The 21172-nt window shown below is 36.9% G+C and overlaps 1 protein-coding gene across 1 annotated transcript in view; it reads left to right on the top strand.

Annotated features, from left to right (window-relative positions):
* Positions 1–21172, top strand: part of ADCY2 (adenylate cyclase 2) — a 197547-nt gene that overhangs the window by 138075 nt on the left and 38300 nt on the right. Inside the window, exons 13-15 of the mRNA XM_067291033.1 lie at positions 3566–3635; positions 7011–7108; positions 15192–15276. Coding sequence (XP_067147134.1) covers positions 3566–3635; positions 7011–7108; positions 15192–15276 — 253 coding nt within the window. The remainder of the gene's footprint in view (positions 1–3565; positions 3636–7010; positions 7109–15191; positions 15277–21172) is intronic.

Raw genomic sequence — 21172 nt, 5'->3', positions numbered from 1 at the left:
TATTTTTAGAAAAGAGTGCTGATATTTATAGGTCATAAAAAGAATTCAATAAAAGGAAGTAAGTTATCTGATAGGCAAAGCCTTTTGATTTTGCTGGACTTGCCTAAAACAGCTATATACATTTTTGCAGTTTTTATTTGTCTTCAGGTACACTTGCTATGATAAGTGCGCTCTAAAAACAATGGTTCGATGTCAAAAATAAGGCACCTTGCATAGAGGCATAAAGTATTATTATGACCATACTGTGCTTTCTTTTATCCCAGAGAATCCCTGTCTTACCTTATTAGAGCGTAAAATTCAGAGAAGATTGAGAAGAGATTTGTGTGATAAAAGAGATTGCTGCAAAAGTTTATGTGCATTTTGTGAATTATGTGGGGAACGGCAGAAAGATAAGGAATGAATTCCTATATCAGAGAGGCTGAACACCACCTTCCAAAACTAGATTTTCTGTCTATCTCTGTCTTGATTTACTGAATGATTCACTTAAACCAGATTATTCAATTGTGTACGTGGGAGCAAATTTACAGAAGTGCTGATGCCCCAAACAGCAAGTTAATCCAATAATATAACTACATAAATGCTAAATACCTCCAAAAAATAGGTGGAAGATGTCCTAAAGATGTCCTAAATTTGGGACACAAAACGAATGGTTTTTTATTATAATTATGCCTTTTTTTTCCTATACCTCAGTTTTTCAGCTGTAAAATGAAAATAATACTATCAGCTAATCTAATGGAGTGGTTGTGAAGCTAAATATGTTACTTTTTGTGAATCAGGAATTAAACTTTCAAGAAAACCTGTGAAGAAACTAGTATTTTTATTTATTTATTTATTTATTCATTCTTTCTTTTCCCAGTACCTTGACCATTGTATTCCTGGCAGCAAAGCACCTGTCCTCCACAGGAGGGGATGAGTAGCCCTGGCCATGCCACTCCACACCTTGGTGATTAGGGGACTTTTGTAGGAAGTGTGATGGATGGATTGGAATCTGCTAACTTAATATATACCCAGAAGCAGGGTTAAACTAAGGTTATCAGATAAGTTGGTTACTGTGTTAGAGACACACTATCTCTTTCCTTTCATATTTTTTATCTAAGTCACTGCAGCTGCTATGTTCTGTGCTGAATCCCAGGCTGGATGTTGTCCATCAGACAAAGCCTATCTAGCCAAGTGCCCCGGGAATACAGGCAGAATTTAGTTGCCTGTCTGTGTTGTTCCCTGATTTACAGAAGAATTTAAACAGAAATTCAGTATTTAGCTTTCCAGATGGTGTATTCCCACATCCTTGCAGATAATTCAGTAACTTTTAGGCTAAGCAGGGAGTTGTGCAGTAATTATGGATTTTTCTGTCCTTATCTCCATGCCAAAGGTATGTGTCTTTGTGCCCCTTCATCTGTACTTATTCTCCACTTTCACTTGTTCGTATGATACTCTCTCCCTCATCTCAGACCTATCAGCACCTACTTCATGCTCTCACTGCTTTCTCTATCTTCTGGCTACTCCTTTCCCTACGTTTTTGCTTCATCCACTTTCCAGTCCCACAAAACCTTCTCTCTGAGTCTTGCTTACCCTTGTGTGATGGAGGTCGTGTTTCTTCCTCTTTCTTCATCATGCCTGGAGATCTGGTTATAGAAGAGTTCTGGCAGGACAGATTGGCGATGTCTTTTGCTTTTATTTCTGGTGCTGGCAATAAAGACAGCTGAGAGCAGCAGTTGTATGGAAGCTGAGCATGCAGCTTCCTCATTCCCTTCAGAAACTGTATATGTGAAGTCTAGTTGGGAAACAGGAATTTGTAAAAAGGTGGAAAATGTTCACTGAAAGTGTAATATTCTGAAAACTTCTTTACTGAAGTGAGAAATCTCTGCTGAGTGTTTGTGAAACTGAGATTTTCCAAGCCCAGGCTTAGTCAAAAGTTAGCCTTTTCTCACAAAAGCAACAAAGGCCGGATCTGTGAACCCAGGACGATCAGAAAATCAAAACTGCAGGGCAAAAATATGGAGTTACTACAGCTTCCTTGAAATTTTTACAACTACTTTAATAGGGATGGAACCAGTATCATTTTAGCCATCTTCTTAGTAGAACTAAAAGCTTCTGAAAATGGGGGCTAGGAATGCAAAGTATGGGGCAGCCTTTACTGTAAGTGGCATTAGTCACTTCACATGTGATCAAATGTCTACAGGCCAAATTTGGCCTTTGGGAGTATCTCTGCACACAGAACTACCATGCTATGTGGACAATCCCCTATCAAACCTTTTTCTTCTAGACTCTCCTGACTACGATCAGATGTAGACGTGAGCCGTTTCACATCAAACTGAAAAATATATTTTTGAATTAAGCATCCCTAGGGCTGAATATGTTTTCAGCCCCTTTTGATAGTGAAACAGATAAATTGAGGCAGCAATGCACAGGAAGAGGAGTGGTCTTCCTGGGAAGAAAACAATTATTTTATGTTTCACAAATCAAAGCTAACATCTTACATGCCACTTTGTCCATTCCTGTTCTCCCAAGTTCTTAATTTAGGATTTTTCTTTCTCTCACTGTGGTTCATTATTGCTACTTATTTGCATTGCCTTCTGTCAATGGAGACTTTCCTTTTTGCTTAGAAAACATGTTAGCTACAGTACTAGCTTAGAGCCTAATTTAGAGTTACAGCTGGAAAGGCTGCAAAAAACATCTCAAACCCTGCTATTAATGTTCAGGCTCAGAAATTGCATGTTATCAGAAAGAGGCTGCTTAAACGCTTTTTTTTTTTATTTATTTTTCTAGTCCCCTTCAAGTTCAAGCCACCTAACCCCCTGAAATTTAAATACTCTATTTCTTTTCAAGTGCCCATTAAAATAAATGTAGACTTTCATATTAGAACATTTCATTTCGCAAAAAGGTGTTATGTCAAGATTTTGTCAAGATTTGCTTGTTTTAAAATAGTCTTATCATTTCACTGCAACTACTTATTCTATTTTGCATTTCTCATCTTTAAGCAGAGAAGAGATCTTTATAATCAGTAAAAAAATCAAAACCTACAACTAAAGGACAGGATCGCAGTCAGGAGACTAATTTAACTCAAAGACAGAATTCCTCCACTTTTTAAATTGTTTTTTATACTCGAATTTGGAATAGGATAGGAGTCCATAAAGTCTAATTTACCTGTCATTCTTGTATATTGTGACAACATGCTTTATAAAGGTACCTTATGAAGGATTGTCCTTTTCTCAGGTTCTCTTCTGTTCGCTTGATATACTACAGGATTTTGGACACAAGTGGAATGTCCGTGTCAGCAGTACATCATATAAATCTCTCCCTTGATTGTCCTAGTGAATGGTCCACATTAAAATGGATCATTTGAGCTTTTCTTTCATATATACATTAGCAATAGAAGTCAAAAAGAAGTTGGGAGTTGTCGGATCCTGTTTTATTGTCAGTGTGATTCACCATGTGTTGGAATACACAAGAACTTGCTTTCTTCAAAATTATTTTCTTCTACTGCTTTTCAGTAATATAAAAAGACAGTTCTACTCTATTCTTGAGTCAGTTATAATGTTCTGTTGTATTTCCTCTTCCTTTCTAGGCAGTGGCTTAAATCTGAAGACATTCAAAGAATATCACTTCTTTTCTATAATAAAACTCTGGAAAAAGAGGTAAGCTATTTTCAGCAGAGGTTCACGGTTGCTTCCTGCTCTGCCTCATCCTAAGGGAGGCCTGTATCCCATGCATTTGTAACACAGAGCCTTGGCCTCAGCACCTGTCCTGCAGTTCTTTTAAAGGTTACAATAATATTTTAGCTCATTTGTGAAAGAAATGTCATGAGTATAAGGTTTGAGAACCTTTTTCCCCTTTCCAGGGCAATTTTTAAAGTGCTCTACAATTCACTTGAATTTCTTCAAATTTTCATAGTTTCACAGAAGTGGAGGGCAGGTGTGATGGTCAGATTTGGTATAACAGGACCAATGGATTCCAGAGATACACAGGTCCATCACCTACATCCTCAAAGGGCATTTGCTTAACTCTACTGTTTCTGCTTTTTTTTCTTTTGGCATGTCTCAAAGACTCCACCTGTCACAGTGATAGTCTTGTAATGATTTCAGTTGCTCATTAGTTTTCTCCGTAGGAGCTTGACACTCACAATCATTCCAAGGACATAGTACTGTAAATATTGTTTTAAAAAAAAAGCCCAGCTGCCTTGAATGTAACACACTAAGTGTTCTTATGACATGTATGTTTGATAAAACATGTTTGATACATGTATGTGCAGACAGAGTAAATGTTAGTGTTTGCAGTGCTTGGACTAATGATCAGAATGAAAGATTCCTCCTTTTTAGGTGTTTGTCACGACCACTAGCCTAGAAAGTTAGGCCTTTTTTTTTCATTCTTCAAAGGCCTTTTGGATCTTGAGTGTGTTTTTAGACACTACAAAGCTTCATCAGGAAGACTGCCTCCCTTTCTCCATCAGCACAGGACAGCTGATAGCTGGGCAGTTAAGGTGCCCTTCAGGAGAGCAAGAGATAAGTTTGTTTCCAGCTGGCTGGATAAATGAATGAACCTGATGAGAACAGGAGTAGAGGAAGCATTACCACACTTTTTCTACTGTCCTGTTTTTTAAAAAGGGGAGGAGATTAAGGTTTTTTGAAGGAAATGACTTAGAGACCTAGTTCTTCAATAGTTTTCAGAGCAGTGAACCTGGAGAGGACTGAAGGGGCCTTCCTGTAGTTCAAACACAGACTAGGCTTCAGAAAGAGGGGAAATGCAGGATTTGCTCTTCTCTTCTACTTTTCCTATTGGCTGATTGAATCTAGCTTGCTGGATCACTGCTTCTAGTATGTGTGGATTATCCCTCTATGACTTGAGAACAACATTTTTGGGGAAAGGAACTATTCTTTGCTTTTGTGCAGGGACAGAGGCAGTATCTGGGTCCACACTGCTCGTGAAAGTGATCCTAGGCCACCTGATGCAGAGGGTTAAACCCTCTCTAAAGCAGTCTGGCTGGGTTCACACTATGTAACATAAGTTTAAGTATCTTTTAGGCTCCACATGGTGCTCCAAGACATAATTAATGATTTCTACAGGTGTCTTGCAGTTCAAAGCATCTGAAATCACCTTCAGGTTCTCTCACAGCTCAGCTGAATGGTGGTGTTGTAGGAGAGGGCCAAAGGAAGATGTTGTATGCTCTTGAAGTGTCAAAGCTTGTGGAGACTGTGTAGAGGTGACATAAGAGAGAAGAAACTAGACCCAGCATGGATCTGTAGTGTTTAGGGCATGCACTGCCTGGAGCGAATGGAACCCAGGAGCACATTCAGATTTTAATTTGAAGGGTACTAATTGATTAACTCTAAAAGAGAACTTGGGAGCAAACCATCACATGTGGACAGTCACCATCACACTTTGGATAGTCAGGAAATGAGGACTTGGGAGAAAATCAGGGAGCTGAGTTATTTAGCTGTGTAGATGTGCCTTGTAGGAGTCTGGTCTCTTTTAGACTGTAGCATGCTTGCCTGGCAAAGAACTAATTGTTCTTTTCAGATCTGGCTTTTTAATACCTTTCTTCACTTCCTTTCAATGACTCACCAGTCCAGCCTTGACTTAAAAGAACTCAGTGGGAAGCTTGACTTTGATTTAAACAGGAGCTTTTCAGGCCCTGCGGGACCTGAAAGAAAAGCAAGGTAATAAAGTAAAATAATTATTTAACTTAAGGAGTGAGTTGCATGACTTCATTGGAAGCTGTCTAGAGAAGTGTGGAACACAGAAATGAATTCACAAGTTGGTCAGAATTTTTTGAGATTTTGATAGTAGGTGAAGGTCAAAAATTGTTGAACAAGACCATTAAGATACAACACACTCAACAGCTGGAACAAAAAAAACTTGCTGCAAAAGTACTCATCAAGCACAGTCATGTGTGTGCCTTGGAATTCATGTAGGTATGTGACAAGAATTGCTTTTGATTTGTCACAGAATTCAGAAGTGAAAAAAAGGCTGCTGGGCGCTAAGCTTTATTCAGCCGTGTTCATGTAAAGTTCTGTGTACCAGTTTCATGGGCTGAACTTGGCACTGAGCACAAAGACACAGCTGTGAGCTTGCTGTAAGAAAGCATGGCTCATACACTTCCCATTTATGAGATTTGCATATTAAGCACTTCACGAAAATATTCTTTGCTACATTTTCTTTTAATAATCATCTCTTAAACTCTTACCGTATGAAAAAAGTCAATACTTAGGTCATTTCCTTTTGAGTACTTGACTGGTTTCAATCTGGACATATTTACCTCAAATAACAAAGCAATTCTTCTAATAAATAATTCATTACTCAATTCTTATCTTTCTAGATAGGCTAATTAGAAATTTATATGTAGAATTTTTGTCATGACAAAACTGGGCAAAATGACTCTCTTCTAAGAATATCAACTGTCTGCTAGTATCAGTGGACATATAAGGCCTTTTAAAATAGGCATAAAATATTTTAATTGAAGTAATAATATAACCCTAATTAATATAAGTCTTATTGCTAGCTATCCTCATGGAAATAGTATACATGTAGTTGCTTCATGTGCTTGGAAGTTTCTTGTCTAGATGACTGTTGTAGTTTCTTATAACGGTTTCAGCCCATTAAGTTTTTATTCTTAACTGAAAATTAGGTATGAAGAATTAATTACTTAGAAACTTGGAGTCAGCCAAGGATTGTCAGTCATTCTTGAAAATGGAAAAATATATTTTATTTGCTTTCACTGTTTTTTTTAAATTAAACCTCTTATGATGAATTTGGGATAATCCTGTAGCAGGTGCAATACATAGCCATTTCACCTGGCTATATAAGCTGTTCTTCAAGGAGTGAAAGGATTCAGTACGATGCCTGATCATCCCCGGCCCCGTGTGGGTTGATAGGAGAGTTACTGAACAACAAGAAATACACTGTAGCTAAAGATTGCCTATACAGATCTGCTTTTTTAAGCTGGGATTTCAGTTAAGTGATGTTTTATCTGTTTTGGCAACTGTATTTTTAACATCTGCTCATTCTTTTTCTAGTATCGAGCAACTACTCTGCCTGCGTTTAAGTATTATGTGACTTGTGCCTGTCTCATTTTCTTCTGCATTTTTGTTGTGCAGATTCTCGTATTGCCAAAGTAAGTGGTATTTAATGGTCCTAATATTTACTCATGCCTATATATATTTGTTCATTAATGTAAAAAATAATAATGTATAAGTTTAAAATTTAGGAATGTCAGATTACAAAGGTTAATTCATGGAAAGGGAATTGAACAGATAAGAATGAGAATTTCAGCTCACTTTCAAAGTTATGCTTGTTTCTAATTTTAAATGTTATCATAGATTAGTGTCTAAGTGTTAGTATCAGTTCTTGATTGCTTTTAGTTTTTCTCTTTGCATTTAAAAATGCGGGACAAGGACAGGAATGGAAGTTGTATGTGTAGAAAAAGTAAGACTTGCTATAAATTTCTGTGACTAAGTTTACACAAAATAAGGGGACAATTGGATGTGAAAGTGGGACAAAATAGATTGCAGAATTGGGACTGTGATTAATGAAATGTATTTAACATACATTACTGTGCTAGCTCTGTTCCATCCTGCGTACCAACAGATCATTACGATATATAAAGTAAAATCTATCTTTTTAAAGTTAATTTTAAAAAGATACAATTAATATGCTGGAATAGTTATTGCTATCAGAATTTGTGTGAAATTGTGGGAAAATTTGTAAGCTGATTTTTATTTGTGTGTACAAATTAGATATTTTTCCTCTCTGTGCATATCCTAGAGAGGCCAAAAAAATGGAGGATAGTTTGGAATCGATTTTAACAGGAAGAAACTAAACAAAATTTTATCACTCTACTTCAAATGGAATGTTGATGTTGAGTATTTATCTAGTGGAAAATTGATATTGGTTTCATAATAATTGTTTCCAAAGGCAACATTGTATATTTTCTGTGATTATAATATTCTACAGTCATAGTCTTTTCCTATGCATTGCTTTTGGGAGCAGTATTTTTAACCTCAGTTGATGGATTGGTCTGGTGTTAAGTACTGACTCCCACTTGAATTCAAGGTCAGAAGGAACTGTTAGTTCATTATAAATTGACTTTACATATTGAAGACATTTTATAACATACATAAAGTGTTATGGACTTCTATTCAGATATGAAAGTATTTCCTTCACAGAGGGTTTCCTAGCTAGTTGCCAATACTGAGACACAATCCACAAAGTGACACACTTACATGAGTTCAACACTATTGTGCACGTGGTTGAGTCTGACTTTAGGATTTACCATTGCAAAAGAAGAATTTAAAGCTGGTTTTGTCACTTTGCAGAGTGATTTTATTTGTCATTTTGCACTGTGAATATATATTTTATAAACTCAGTGTATTTTAATTAGTACAGGAATTAATTTGGGGAAATTCTTTGTTTGTGATATACCGAAAAACAAATTTGGATCTGACAAGTCCTTTCCAGCCTTATGTTTTATGAATCTGCTTTTATCCACTCCATAAATGACATAATTTCTCATTTGATTTCCATAGTGAAAATGACTTTTTAGTCTATTTCATAGCCTTATTTCATTTATTCATGAAAGTAGGAAGATGCTCATTCTGCTCTATCCTTGTTATGTCCCTTAAATAAAATGTGTGGTTCAATAAAATTTATCAGGTACTTGAAATTAATGAACTCTAAGGAACTGTATTCAACTATGGAAAATGTCCTCCAGCCTGCAAAGGCTAATATTACATGATCTTCTCTTACAAACATCATAACAAAACATACATATGATTTCTCTTTTTTGTTACCAAAATTGAAAGTCTGGCCCTTTTATAGGGTTACATATTAAATTGTAAAAGCAAGAGTATAAAATCAGGTATTAGCTACATTAATGGTTTTCAGCTTCAAGGGATCTGTGAATTAAGAGATGCAAAAATGGAAGAAAGGAAAGCAAGGAGTCTGCATCTCTGCTGGAAAAATGTTGTGGGTCCACAAATCCAAAAGGAGTTCAAAATCACTGCTGTACATAAATACTTTCCTTGGAAAGTAAAATTATCTTCAATATATAATGTTTGTACATGTGTTGCTTGTTGGATTGTACTTATTCACCATCTTTTAGAAAGCATTCCATATTGTAACAAAAATACAGTGTAAACTCATTGTTTTTCCTACTTTCAACCTATATTTTAAAGATCCTATAAAAAATAAGGTTTTATTTTTAATATTTTTTATTTTTAATAGTTTATTTTTTAATTTAATTTTATTTACATTATTGCATGCTTATAAATGAAGAAGGCACATGGCTAGCTACTTGTCTGTAATTACAAAGTAATATTAATGTCAAAGGAAAAGGCTAGGCTGTTAGCAGCTCTTGTTGGCAATTAATTTCAATTTTGCACCCGCAAAAAAAGGTTGCATGTAGTCATCGCAGATATAACTTAAAGTGAATGTATTCTAGTGCTACAAATGTTATTTCTTTGTAGCAAAGACCAAAACTCCATAGTTTAAAAGACTAACCGGCCTTTTTCTTTTTGTCTAAAATTTCTACAGTAGTTTAAAATGATGATGTAATGAGGATAGAGAGAAACTGCATCTGTCAGTGGTTTTATTGATTCAATATTCCATTTGTCTGGTTTGGCAGCAGTATACTGGCATTGATTTCTCTGCAGTTGCACCACCTGCTGCTTTAAAGTAAATTTGGGGATATTTGGTGAGTAACATCTAGCAGGTTGCAAGTATATAAGAAATATTTCCAAAATCACGAGACACATACTTCAAAGCTGAAATCATCTATTAATGTTTTATTTTTCCTGGGGTAGATAAACTGATGTGGTGTGATTATAATAAACAAACTTCTTATGCAAAGGAGTAAATATAAATGTAATCATGTAAACAATAGCTTGGGGTGAGAGATGTCATGAGGAGTAGGTCTGTATCATGACATTAAATTGCAGCAAATCTCAATCATTACATTTCCTTGGAACGGGCCTTCAGGGGCTTCTTGGCCTTATCGAATATTGCTGGTAATTCACAGCAATCCCACCTTTATGTAGTTTGATTAAGATGTTTTTTGAAGCACACACTGCTAAATAGCTGAGAATATATTCACACTGACTGGGAGATACTCCTTGTGCTGCTTGAGTGAGGCCTTGGTAGGGGCTGCATTTAAGATTCTTCCCAAGGCTTTGCTCTCTGAGGCTGCTATGCTAAAGAAATGATATCCTCTTGTCCTAAGTCATGCCAGCTAGGTCTACCTATGGAAGATGTTTAGGAGGCATTAACATACTACGTTTTGTCAGGCACAGTTGAATTTCTTCCTGGGAGAGGTGGTACCTAGGAACTTTGAAAGCAGACGTGTAAAATATGAGAAATAAACAAAGAAAATCAGCCTTCCTAGCTATCTTTCTGCTGCATCTGATTAAATATATATATTTAAAATAACATATTTAATACTCACATATATACTCATATATAATATAATACTCGCATGTTTTTTCTCAACAACGAAGGTGCCATACAGTTAGTCAACATACTCATTGAATCCACTGGGGGCTTAGTGAAAGCATCATCCAGATAAAGAAAGGTATAGCTACTGTTAAATACCAAAAAGTCTAAATTCAGTATTGTCATGTATATATTTTTTCCCCCTCAAGAGAATTTGCAATGAAACTGTTAAAAACATGAATATTAACTTCCTAGCAAGAAAAAGAAATATGCTATGTCCTCTTAAGGGAAGTATGCCATAAGTCACTTACCTTCCTAGAAGTTACATGAGTGTAGAAAGAATATCTTCTGTTTTCCATCTTTCAATATCTTTATCTTCACAGGGAATCATTGTTTTTGCAGTAAAAATGTTACCAACAAGAGCTTAGTATGTGTAAATACAATTTTTTTCCACTCTGATGCCACCTCATAAAATTAATTATTGAAAATAGAATTTTCTGGAGAGAGCAGAGAACTATGAGAAGGATATCCAAGATTATAAATTAGTTAGACTTGCAAGTATCTGAAACCTGGGAATTTCTCATATCATGCCCTCAGTTATAAGCTCCATCACTCTGCAGGTTATTGCTAAAGCTTGCCCTGTAAGGGTTCTCTGTAGGGCACAAAAGAGGGCTTTCAGAAATGAGGGCATTCCTTGAAACATAGAAAGAGGCCGGTTAAACAAAAAGTTAGCTGACTTATGGGGTGCTAAGTGCTCTTTTGACAAAGTGGTTTCCCTGAACTCATCAAAAAGAATTTTATGAATGCAATGCATCGGCTGACTCTGTGCAATAAAGGCAAGATTAGTTTACCGCAAAGCACTGTGCCATTACTGAGCACGCAGAGTCTGCCAGTGACAAACATAAATGCATGTTATGGCTTTTCTGTGGTCACTGCCTCAAGTGAGGCTTATTTATGCTGGCAGTTAGTTTTCAGTGTTTTGCTTCCCATTTTGGCTCCTTTCTCCCACTTCTTTCCTTCTAGGAGCAGCATGAAACTGCGTCAACGTAACTGAAACCAAAGTCCTATTCTCTCCCCAGAAAAGAGGTGGTGGTGGTGGCAGGGGAATGAAAAGCTTACATTTGTGGGTTTGGGGTTTTTTTTTTCTGTAATCACCACTCAACTCTATATGTTAAGATACCATTTTTCCTTTTCTTTATCCTCAATACTTTTATCTTTATCTAGATACTCAAAATCTTGATGTTGTTCACTTTAGTATGTAATTTTTTTTCTGCCACCCTGATGCCACCACTGATCTGTGGCAATCCATATAAAACATAGCAACAAAGATTTTTTTCTGCCTGTTGCTTAGCCTGCGTGATCATATCCTCTTTGTGTTACTGTCGCGTGAAGGGAGGGAAAGGGGTAATCAACGTTTGCCTGCCAGAGCCCTCCTCAAAAGGACTTTCACTGAGTCAGGTTCGCAAAGTTGATCAAAATAGACAATTTATTAAAGCGACAGATCAACAGGTTCAGGATTGCCAGTGATAAATGCACTTACTGCAACAAATTCTACTTTTTCCGAGCTCAAACTGATAATTAAGCGCTTTCAACAATGGTATTTTTCCCGGGGTAACGTCCGGCGTTGTCAGAGGTGCAAACCTTACCAAAAAGGCGCCCCTGTTTTGGGGAGGAGAGAGGTCCAGGCCCGTTGACCCATCCATAGGTTGGTGTTCTTGTCCTCAAAATGGAGGAACGTTTATGCGCTGAATTTATGCTCTTGGCGAGGTGGGGCTGAGTCAAACACTGTGGGATGACTGGTCCTTGTCGAGCTCAGCAGAGGCTGTCAATGGCTGCTGGCCTTTTTTTTTTTTTTTTTTTTCCCCCCTTATCAACACCACCAGGCTGCAAGACTCCCGCCTCGCCCCAGGCGTCGTTTTGGGTGGAGCAATGTCGAGTGGTGAGACCTCCGCCTCATCCTGGGCGTTGCCTCACCCCTCACCAGCATGGGCATCAGACCGCAAATCACCCTTTGTATTCACTGTTTACCCCACGGCAGGGAGGATCACAGATAATCACAGACCATTATCCCACACTTTGTATAAGCTCTTTTCACTCAGTGCTTTCACTTCGTTTCTCTTACTTTCCAGTTTCTCTCACAAAGATCTTCCTGTCTTCTTGCACAAAGATACTCTCCAAACTCAACCCAAAAGGCCATTCTTGTGTTGTAACATCTCTTGTGTTGGGCAGGTTTCTTTTGTGTATCTAATCTATCCATGATAGCATAGCAATAATTTGAAATGCAGGAATGGTTATTTGAGTCTAACTGAAGGACATTTATGACTGGAAGTGTTTACATGTGTAAAAAATGTGTACGTTAATTATATTCCTTTTATTTCACCTCTTTTGTCATTTACTAGATGCTAAATTCTTAAGAGTAGAAACTGTACTTTTACATATGCTGATATACTAAAAGTCCCAGTAGCAACAAGGAATTCTTGGAGAACATATATTCAACAGCAATAATAATTTTCAAGTAACTTGTAGAGGAAGCGCTGTTTCAAGATAAATATATGCTGGGAATTGCCAGGTGTTTGTTTTTCATCCACAAATGAAGGTTCTCTGGATGATTGGCAGGGAAGCTCATAAATTGCTCTCCGAAATGCTTTTAATGGCAGGAAGATGGCATCAAATTGGTTTATGAAGTTAATGCTTTTTTTGTTCTTTCCTGAAAGTAGCTTCTGTAACACTGTTGTTAAAACAGATCACAATATTTTCCAATGTTTGTACGTAATCTATGGAAATGGATCCAAGTTCTGCTCTTAATCTTTAGTATTATAATTTCTAAAACATGTATATTTCAATTCAAATGGGATTCAAATGGAGCAGACATGCTTTTATTAAAAATATTTTTTAATTCTTGTGGCGGATGAATGGCACGGACTCAGGAGGGTTTGCGTCCTGAGACATTTATTGTTTATTCTGACACATATTTATACTAAAAAGTTAGCTACTTCAGCAATTCACAGACACACTTTGCTAAGCCAATCATCATGCAGATTATGTCGCAGGTAGCCAATCATTACACCGATCATGCACGCAGCGGTCATGTCTTGTTTGCTTCTTTGTTGGAGAAACGCTGACTTGTTCTTAGCCTTGGTTCCCACTGGCTTTTGCTGTTTTATCTGTACTTTCTCAAGATGTATCATTCCCAGCTGCACCGGTGTCCTTGGGTATACTTGCCCCTGTTCAGACCCTTCTTTGTTCGAGCTAGCAACAGTTTCCCCTGTTCCCCTTTTCCCATGGTGTGCAACTTTCCTCCAGCTTAACCCTGTCCTGACCCTCCACAAATTCTGATTCATATGTTCATGGAGGAGCTAACTTAAAATGTAATATTTATTATGGTTTTGTGGAAAAACTGAGGGATATAAAGCTTATTTCAAAAACTGCATGCCGATATCCAGCAGATCATGTTTGCTAAAGTAAGATATTTGCTGGCGCTCAAAGGAGTTGAGAGATACTTTCAAATTCTGCAGTTCTGTCAAATCTGTGGTTAAAATGGAAAACAGATGCTCAGGTGAGGAACTTGATGACTGCCTCTGGTTCCCTTGCTTAGACAACACAGCTGATGCAGAGCAGCTGATCCCCTCTTGGCATGCATCAAACAGTATTAGGTCCCCCTGCTTTCTGCCTGGGTGGTTGTGGCATGTAGCTTGTGTATAGTGCTTTGTGGAGCAATTGTTACTGTGGTATTCATATGGAGAGATTTCCATTGTATTTAGAGAATTAATGCATGGGTAGGTTGTTTTGGCATCCCTATCTCTGCTTGCTGAGAATCCAGAGATGATATTTTGGCTAGATTTTTGTATTTGTAGTACACAGGAAAAAGTTAAGTTGGAATGCTGAGCTGAGTGAGGATGATTTCAGGAAGACTATAGCTTACTCTTAACTGTTTTTTCTTATTTAAAGTTTTGGTGGTGGTGGTGGTGTTTTATATTCTTCATGGTGTTTAGTCTTCTTTCCTATTGTGCTTCCTGTCCTCTGATATGTCAGAGTCTACTGACCAGCCAGCCAAACTTTATACATAATAAGATCTTGGAGGTGTTGAATCAGTACCTGTTCATGAAAGAGCAGTCTCTAAATTCAAGTCCTTGCTGAAGGAGACACTGTAGCATCGCAGATATCCCAGTTCCAGCTGTGAGACACACAACTGGACATTGTTGTCCCAGTGCTATTAATTTTCCAGCTTTTGGGGGCAATGCACGCTTCTACAACAAGTTAATATTGGAAATCTAGTAGATGCTTAAGTTATTAGGAAATCAACAGCAAAAAGGTAGCAATAAGATTCTTTTTCTATACAGGCTTTCTAAAGTCAAAAAAACCATTGCTGCTCTTAATGCATTCTGCCATTTGAATGACTTGTATGGGAATTAATATTTGCCTATGGTAATAGTTTTGCAAAATGAGAAATAAAGCCAATTCAAGCATTCCTGAGATTAAAATTATATTTTTATATGCATATATATATATATTTTAACTATGTATGTATGTATATTTAATGAGGTTTTCTTAATAGCTCTGTTTCTATATGCCTGAGATTAGAAAATCAAAAATGGCAGGGAAGAGGCCTGTCATTCTAGTAAGAATTAGATTTGTTTTTCCATGGTTTTGATGTTTGTAAATCGTGGCTTACCCATGGTAATTTTTCATAACATTGTCAATATTGCATACAAAAAAAGTCTTGTTGCAAAAATGTGTCACTCACAAATCAATATATGTTTTCTTTCTTGTAGAACATCAGTTCTTGGAATTTCATTTGGGGCTACATTCCTCTTGCTTTCCTTCATCCTTTTTATCTGCTTTGCTGGACAGCTTTTGGTAGGTATTCAAATAAACCCCAGTTGTCTTTTCTAAATTTTTTGCTATTGAACTTACAGGAGGTGGTCCATCTTGTAAATGCTTAAATTTTGTGTATATTGCTTTAATTTTACTGTATATTTGGGGATTTTTTTTAAGTGTTATATAAGACTATTTTCTGAAATGAAAGACTATTTCAAAACTAAAATTTAATTTTATATGTAAAAGTTTTATAGTAAAATATTAATGCCAATGAGTGGTCCAGCTGTTATTATAATGCCTATTTTCATACCTAATGATATGCTGAATTTGCAAATTTCATTTAATTCAAGATTTGGGCAAACCTTTCAGCATTTCACAATATAAGTAGTATTTCACGGTATAAGTATTAATGTTCCTCTTTTAATTATTCTCAAACAGATGTAAAGTATAACTTCATCTAGACCAAGACATTTCAGGGTTTATGAGAAAGTAAAGGAAATTTGAGTTTGGCATGTAATCTAGAATAAATTGATTCATACACTTGTTTATTTGTGACATAATCATGCACTGCTTACTTAATTTTTTTTTATTAAGGTCACTTTATCCTTTCTCTGAAACTGTTATTGCGTCATGGAAGTGAACCACATCACAACAAAAATCCTTATTTCTGCTTGTTTGCCAATGGTTTCTTATCTTTTGAAACCAAGCGCTGAATTATTTTCACAAGCCTCAGACATCCGAGTCAAAATAAAAGGATAGTGTGTATTTTCTATTCAGTTGTAGACTCCAGCTAAAGAACATTTTTTTTCTAGGAAAGATGGAAGAAATGGTTGCAGCAATCAGTAATGTTATCAACATGAATTTAGGAATCAGGAGGACAGTGAGTAGCACAGAGAAAAGATGGTGCCAGATGTTCTTGTAAAATGAGTGTCCTATGTATAGAATAAATCTTTAAAAAAAAAAAAAAAAAAAAAGTGTCTTGTGGTATTGGTTCTGCCATTGCTATCCCTGTTACCACAGTGGAAATAAGTGGAAAGATTCAACTTTCCCACCCTCCAGTTAAAGTGATATGTTTTCCTGAAATCTGTCAAGGCTCTAGAGTGCCTGATCCCCAGTTCTCCTCTGTCTCTGCATTTTTCCGCAAGCTCCCATGGAGGAAGCTGATAGAAAAAACCTTTTCTATACAAACAAAACATATGTACTACGCAGTTGCACTGTGCAGTACAACAGTGAGGAAAGGTGGCCTTGCCTTTGAAGCAAATAAAGGATATAGGATTTTATAATTTTTCCTGTCCTTCAGTGCCCACTGCAAGGCTCCAAGGTGGATACAAGATAACTTCACACCGAAGGAGAACCCCTGCTGCACACTCAGTCACTAACGAAGAGGCACCCTGTGTGTTCAGGACTGTAGGTGCTGTGGAGCCAAGGGGAGCATTTCTGAGCCTTGTTGTGAGAACACCTACTGGGCTCCAGGCACTGTCCCAAAGAATATTTCCACTTCTTCCAGCTTGGTGCCCTGAGCACTATACTTAAAAAGTGGCTCTTTTAAATATTTCATGTGGAGTAGAGAAATTTTGACAGGAGAGACTGAGAATATCTACTCTTAAAATAGCATATAGCACAGTGACTCTGCAATTTCTTGAAGGAGGAAAGCAGCATTGGAGGGACCAGGGCTGAGCTCTGAGTGCCTAAAGGCATATTTATATGGCTCAGTTCAGTGTTTTTTACTTTGAATGAGATAGCTGAAGTGAAGAACAGGGCCATTTTAATGTGACCCTTTGTGAAGACCAATAAACACGGTGAAGCATGGTGAAATTAAAAATTTGATAGCAACTTTATTTTTTCCTGTTGTTAACTCTTTTTGTTCAGGATTCTAGCTTTAGTCAGACCAATATAAAGTTGAATAGACTCTCACCTGGAAGCATTTTGTAGGGATTCAAAATACCTGGCTTAGATTTACAGGTTCCACCATGGAGTTCAGAAATATGGTGTTATCATACTCATTTTAAAAGTACTTTGGTCCCTTAATCAAGAATAGGACTGTTAAAAAGTACTTAAAGTATAAATTTGTGTCTGTGTACAAGTATTGCCCTTCTCCAAGCTTAGATCAGTGCATTTATAAGTCAGCCAGTTCTTTGGATTTGAACTTTGGTCTTTTCTTCAAGACTGCATGAAAATGGGTACCTGAATAAATCTGGATTTTTGAGCTTTTTGTTTCTCTTGATTTCATTCTCTGTAACATAACTGCTAGTAAAAGATTAAGTTGTATTTGAATGCAAAATGAGAAGAGCAGTACTAGAACTGCAGAAAATATGATTCACTGGCTTTCTGTAAATAAGAGGTCTTCAGTCAAGATGTTCCAACCTCTGCTAGCATGTGACGGAGATGTGTGACAGCTCTTGTGACACTGTCTTTGATCCACAATGTAGCTGTCACAATTAATCCTCGCACCAATTCCTTGCTCTCACTCAGAAAGACAGCATTCATTTTATTAAATGCTGAATTAGGTTTTGTGTGTGGAAAGACAACACAGGATACATTTTAATAACCTGAATATTCACAATAAGTTATTACTCACTATCATGCTGAACTGTCATACCAGATTTAACGTGCTCAGATGCAAAGGTAGTACATTAGTCACTTTTATTACTACAAATACCTATTATTTCCAGTTGATAAATGATAAACACTGAAGCATATTCTGCCAGCTCCACTTCAAATAAACACAGCAGCCAATGCTACTGAGATCTGATGTTTTACCCTACTTGCGCGTTTACAGAAATGATTACTTTCTTCCTTCCATCTTATTATTATTTTTTTTAAGAAAAATACTAATGAAACATAACATTTAAAAAGTGTTTGAAGTATGATAATGAATAACTAAAATCAACCTGTGTAGTTCTGCCAGTGCTATTAAGCATCTGAATTTAATGATCCCCTGACCATTCCAGCTCCACTTCCAGGAGTTCCCTAGGTGCTCAGCAGCACTCAGTTGTGACAGTTGAACCTATGAACCGGATTTAAACTGCTCAAATTACAAGTGAAATGAAGTTCAGCAGATCTGTTAATTCCTATGCAGAAATACTGTTCAACAGTTGCATCCTGTCACGTTTTCCAAGGGATTTCTACTGAATGGTTTAACAATTTTTAGTGTGAACCAGAGTTTTGTCACAAATTTTCCTTCCAGGGGCCTTATTGGTTTCACCAATGTAGGCTGCTTTCTGTGTATTAGAGAGACCCACCATATATTTAACAAGGCAGGTGAGCATGGCAGATGTACCAAATAAATAGTTGTCTTTCCCCTCTGGAACTCGGAGTTGGATATTAAACAGCTTGTCAAGAAATGTACCACCAATTCTTCTGGTTACTTCTGTTTTATGAGTGGAAATAACTATCTACAACTTCTTTTTAATGGCACTCATGTTTTTCTTCAGATCAAAGGCAACAATATCTGTAGTTTCCCCAATAAAAGCTAAAAGAATGGAATCTCATGGTTGATTAATCATACTGGTGGAATGATATATTGTGTCCTGAAATTCAATTTATTCTCCAAAACTTTTCTTAGTGACAAGCCTACCCAGTGAAAATAAAAATCTTCTTTAAAATGGAAGCAGAAAAATAACTTTTTAAAAAAATGTAAAAACTCAGTCCAATTAATTCTGTCTTGCTAAAATACATTAGCAAAGTCAGGCAATATTGATCAGCAATCTTGTAAACAGGAAATTTAGAATTATTGCATGAAATTTTTGTACGGAAGTTGTATAAGCCTGTTTAAAAGTGTACAGTTATATAGCAAGCAATAAAATAGTCCTCAGCAATAAATATAGTTCTTAGCATGGACATTAATAAGTAATCTCAGCAAACCTATACAGTTAATTTTTTTAATGATTACTTTAAAAAAAAAGAAAAAAGATCAAATTTAACAATTAGAAGTGTTAATATTAAAATAGAATATTCTGAGAAGTCTCCATCATTTGGCATCTTCAGAGGAAAGAAAAAATGTCTTTTGAAAATACAGTCGGTTTCTGTCACAAATTTTTGTTTTCAGTGGAAGAATTATTGGGTGAAGTTCTGTCATTTACAGCATACAAGACATCAGACTAGATTATTACAGACCTGCTTGAGAATTCGTGTATTTAGATGCTGGGATTCAACATAGATTTTCTACGTAAAGATGTATTTTATCTTCAGATTAAGGCATAATACAAATTGTTCATTTGTGTAGAAGATGACATCAATTTATGTTGCTTAAGCACTAGAAAACCATAAAGGAATCTCTTTTTATGATATTGTTTTTTGTCTGTTATCGAACCGGGTTTTTTTGTAGTTCTAAATTGAAAATAACAGCTTCTAGATGTTGTCGAATTCGGTGGACTCTTAAGGCCTATAGTGATTCTGCCTGCTCCAGTCCCATAGATGGGAGACTGCTGCACTTTGATGTCCCCAGGTCCAACTTTCTTTCCAGATGCTGGTCTCCTACTCACTAGCCAGTCCAGCTTGCTGTTTCCAAATGGTTACACCCACATACTCCTCAAGTCTCTCCAGAAACTGGTCTTAGACGCTCCAGTTGCTGCACCCAGACCTTCAGTTGCCTCAGACATGCAATCTGTCTCTCCAGGGGCTGTCATCCATCTTGTCCTACTTGCTGACTAGCCCGATGTGGACTTTGCTAGTGATTATACACATACTGGCTCAGAAGAAGAAGTATAGTTACACAGAAGATGGTTAGAAATAGGGTTTTTATCAGAATAAACTCATTCAGACAAGCGTAGTGACCAGGCTATGTTTACATGCAATCGTTCCCTTTTATCTCCACTCTTCTCAACTTTCCTATGCTTGTTCCTCCCTGATCCACCTTTATCCCTCCCTTTCCGCTCCTGTGTCCATTCTCTCTAAAAAGAGAGTTTCTTTTGTTGAGTCTTCTTGGCAGGTTTCACATCAGGAACTGTGGTCTAATCATTCTCCTTTGATGGTCTTAGGCATAGCTGATTAAGTGTGTTCTGTTCTCCACTGATTAGGTTACTTTGGTTCATCCATCTATCATGGGATTGATTGATGGGATTTTGATCATCGCAAGGTCTTTGCACTTAATGTAATTAGCCTTCAGTCAGATAACCTTAAAACAGCAAAATAGTAATAAAGTGTATTTGGTTTAGTCCAGATAATTTACTTTCACCCTTGGCTTCTTTCTTGGAATTTCTCATCCTAAAGCCTTCACTTGAACAGTAGAGCTCCCCACGACATAATTCAGAAAGGTATACGCTACATACTGCTTTATCAGTACTACTTCTGTGCCATTTAGTACTCCTTGTAGGTTCTCAGGGTCTTTTCCTAGTTTTCTCCCTACGCAAACTTCAGCTACTCCAGCTGCCCCTAAACTGAGAAAATCTCTGATTTTTTTCTCTGAGAGAAAAACTCTGAGCAAATCACCTATATTGTTTTGTGAAGTTGTAGTAAAGCTACAGATGTGCTCCAATAAAGGCAAAGAGGTTTTTTATTAAGGCATGGTTCCATGGCTGTTTTAATCTGGCATCAATCTACAATCACTGACTCCTTAAGTTTTAGCCACATTAGATGGATAACCAAATGATTAGTTTTCAGCCGGATCCCTTCCCTGGGTCCCATTCAACACCCCCTTCTTTACGACAACAGCAACAATCCAGACTTTATGCTTTTTGCTTTATTAAAGTGGGTAGCCACTTTATTAAAGGGTAATCACAGCCTTATTACTTGAAACAAGGAAGATAAAAATGTTCTAAAATCCACATGCGAATTCAGATTATCTTGAAATTTGCTATCTGCGAAGAGGTGCATAACAAAGCTTGAAGTGCAAAACAGGTGTAATTTGAGCAAGGGTTTCTAGCTCAAAAACCCAGGCCAGTTTTCTTGTTTTATGTGATTTTCAAGGGGTAGGGGAGAGAATATGTATATACAA

Source organism: Apteryx mantelli, chromosome 2, assembly GCF_036417845.1.
Source record: "Apteryx mantelli isolate bAptMan1 chromosome 2, bAptMan1.hap1, whole genome shotgun sequence".
Classification (NCBI taxonomy): Eukaryota; Metazoa; Chordata; class Aves; order Apterygiformes; family Apterygidae; genus Apteryx; species Apteryx mantelli.
Note: the sequence above shows the minus strand (reverse complement) of the source record. Positions and strands in the feature narration are given on the sequence as shown.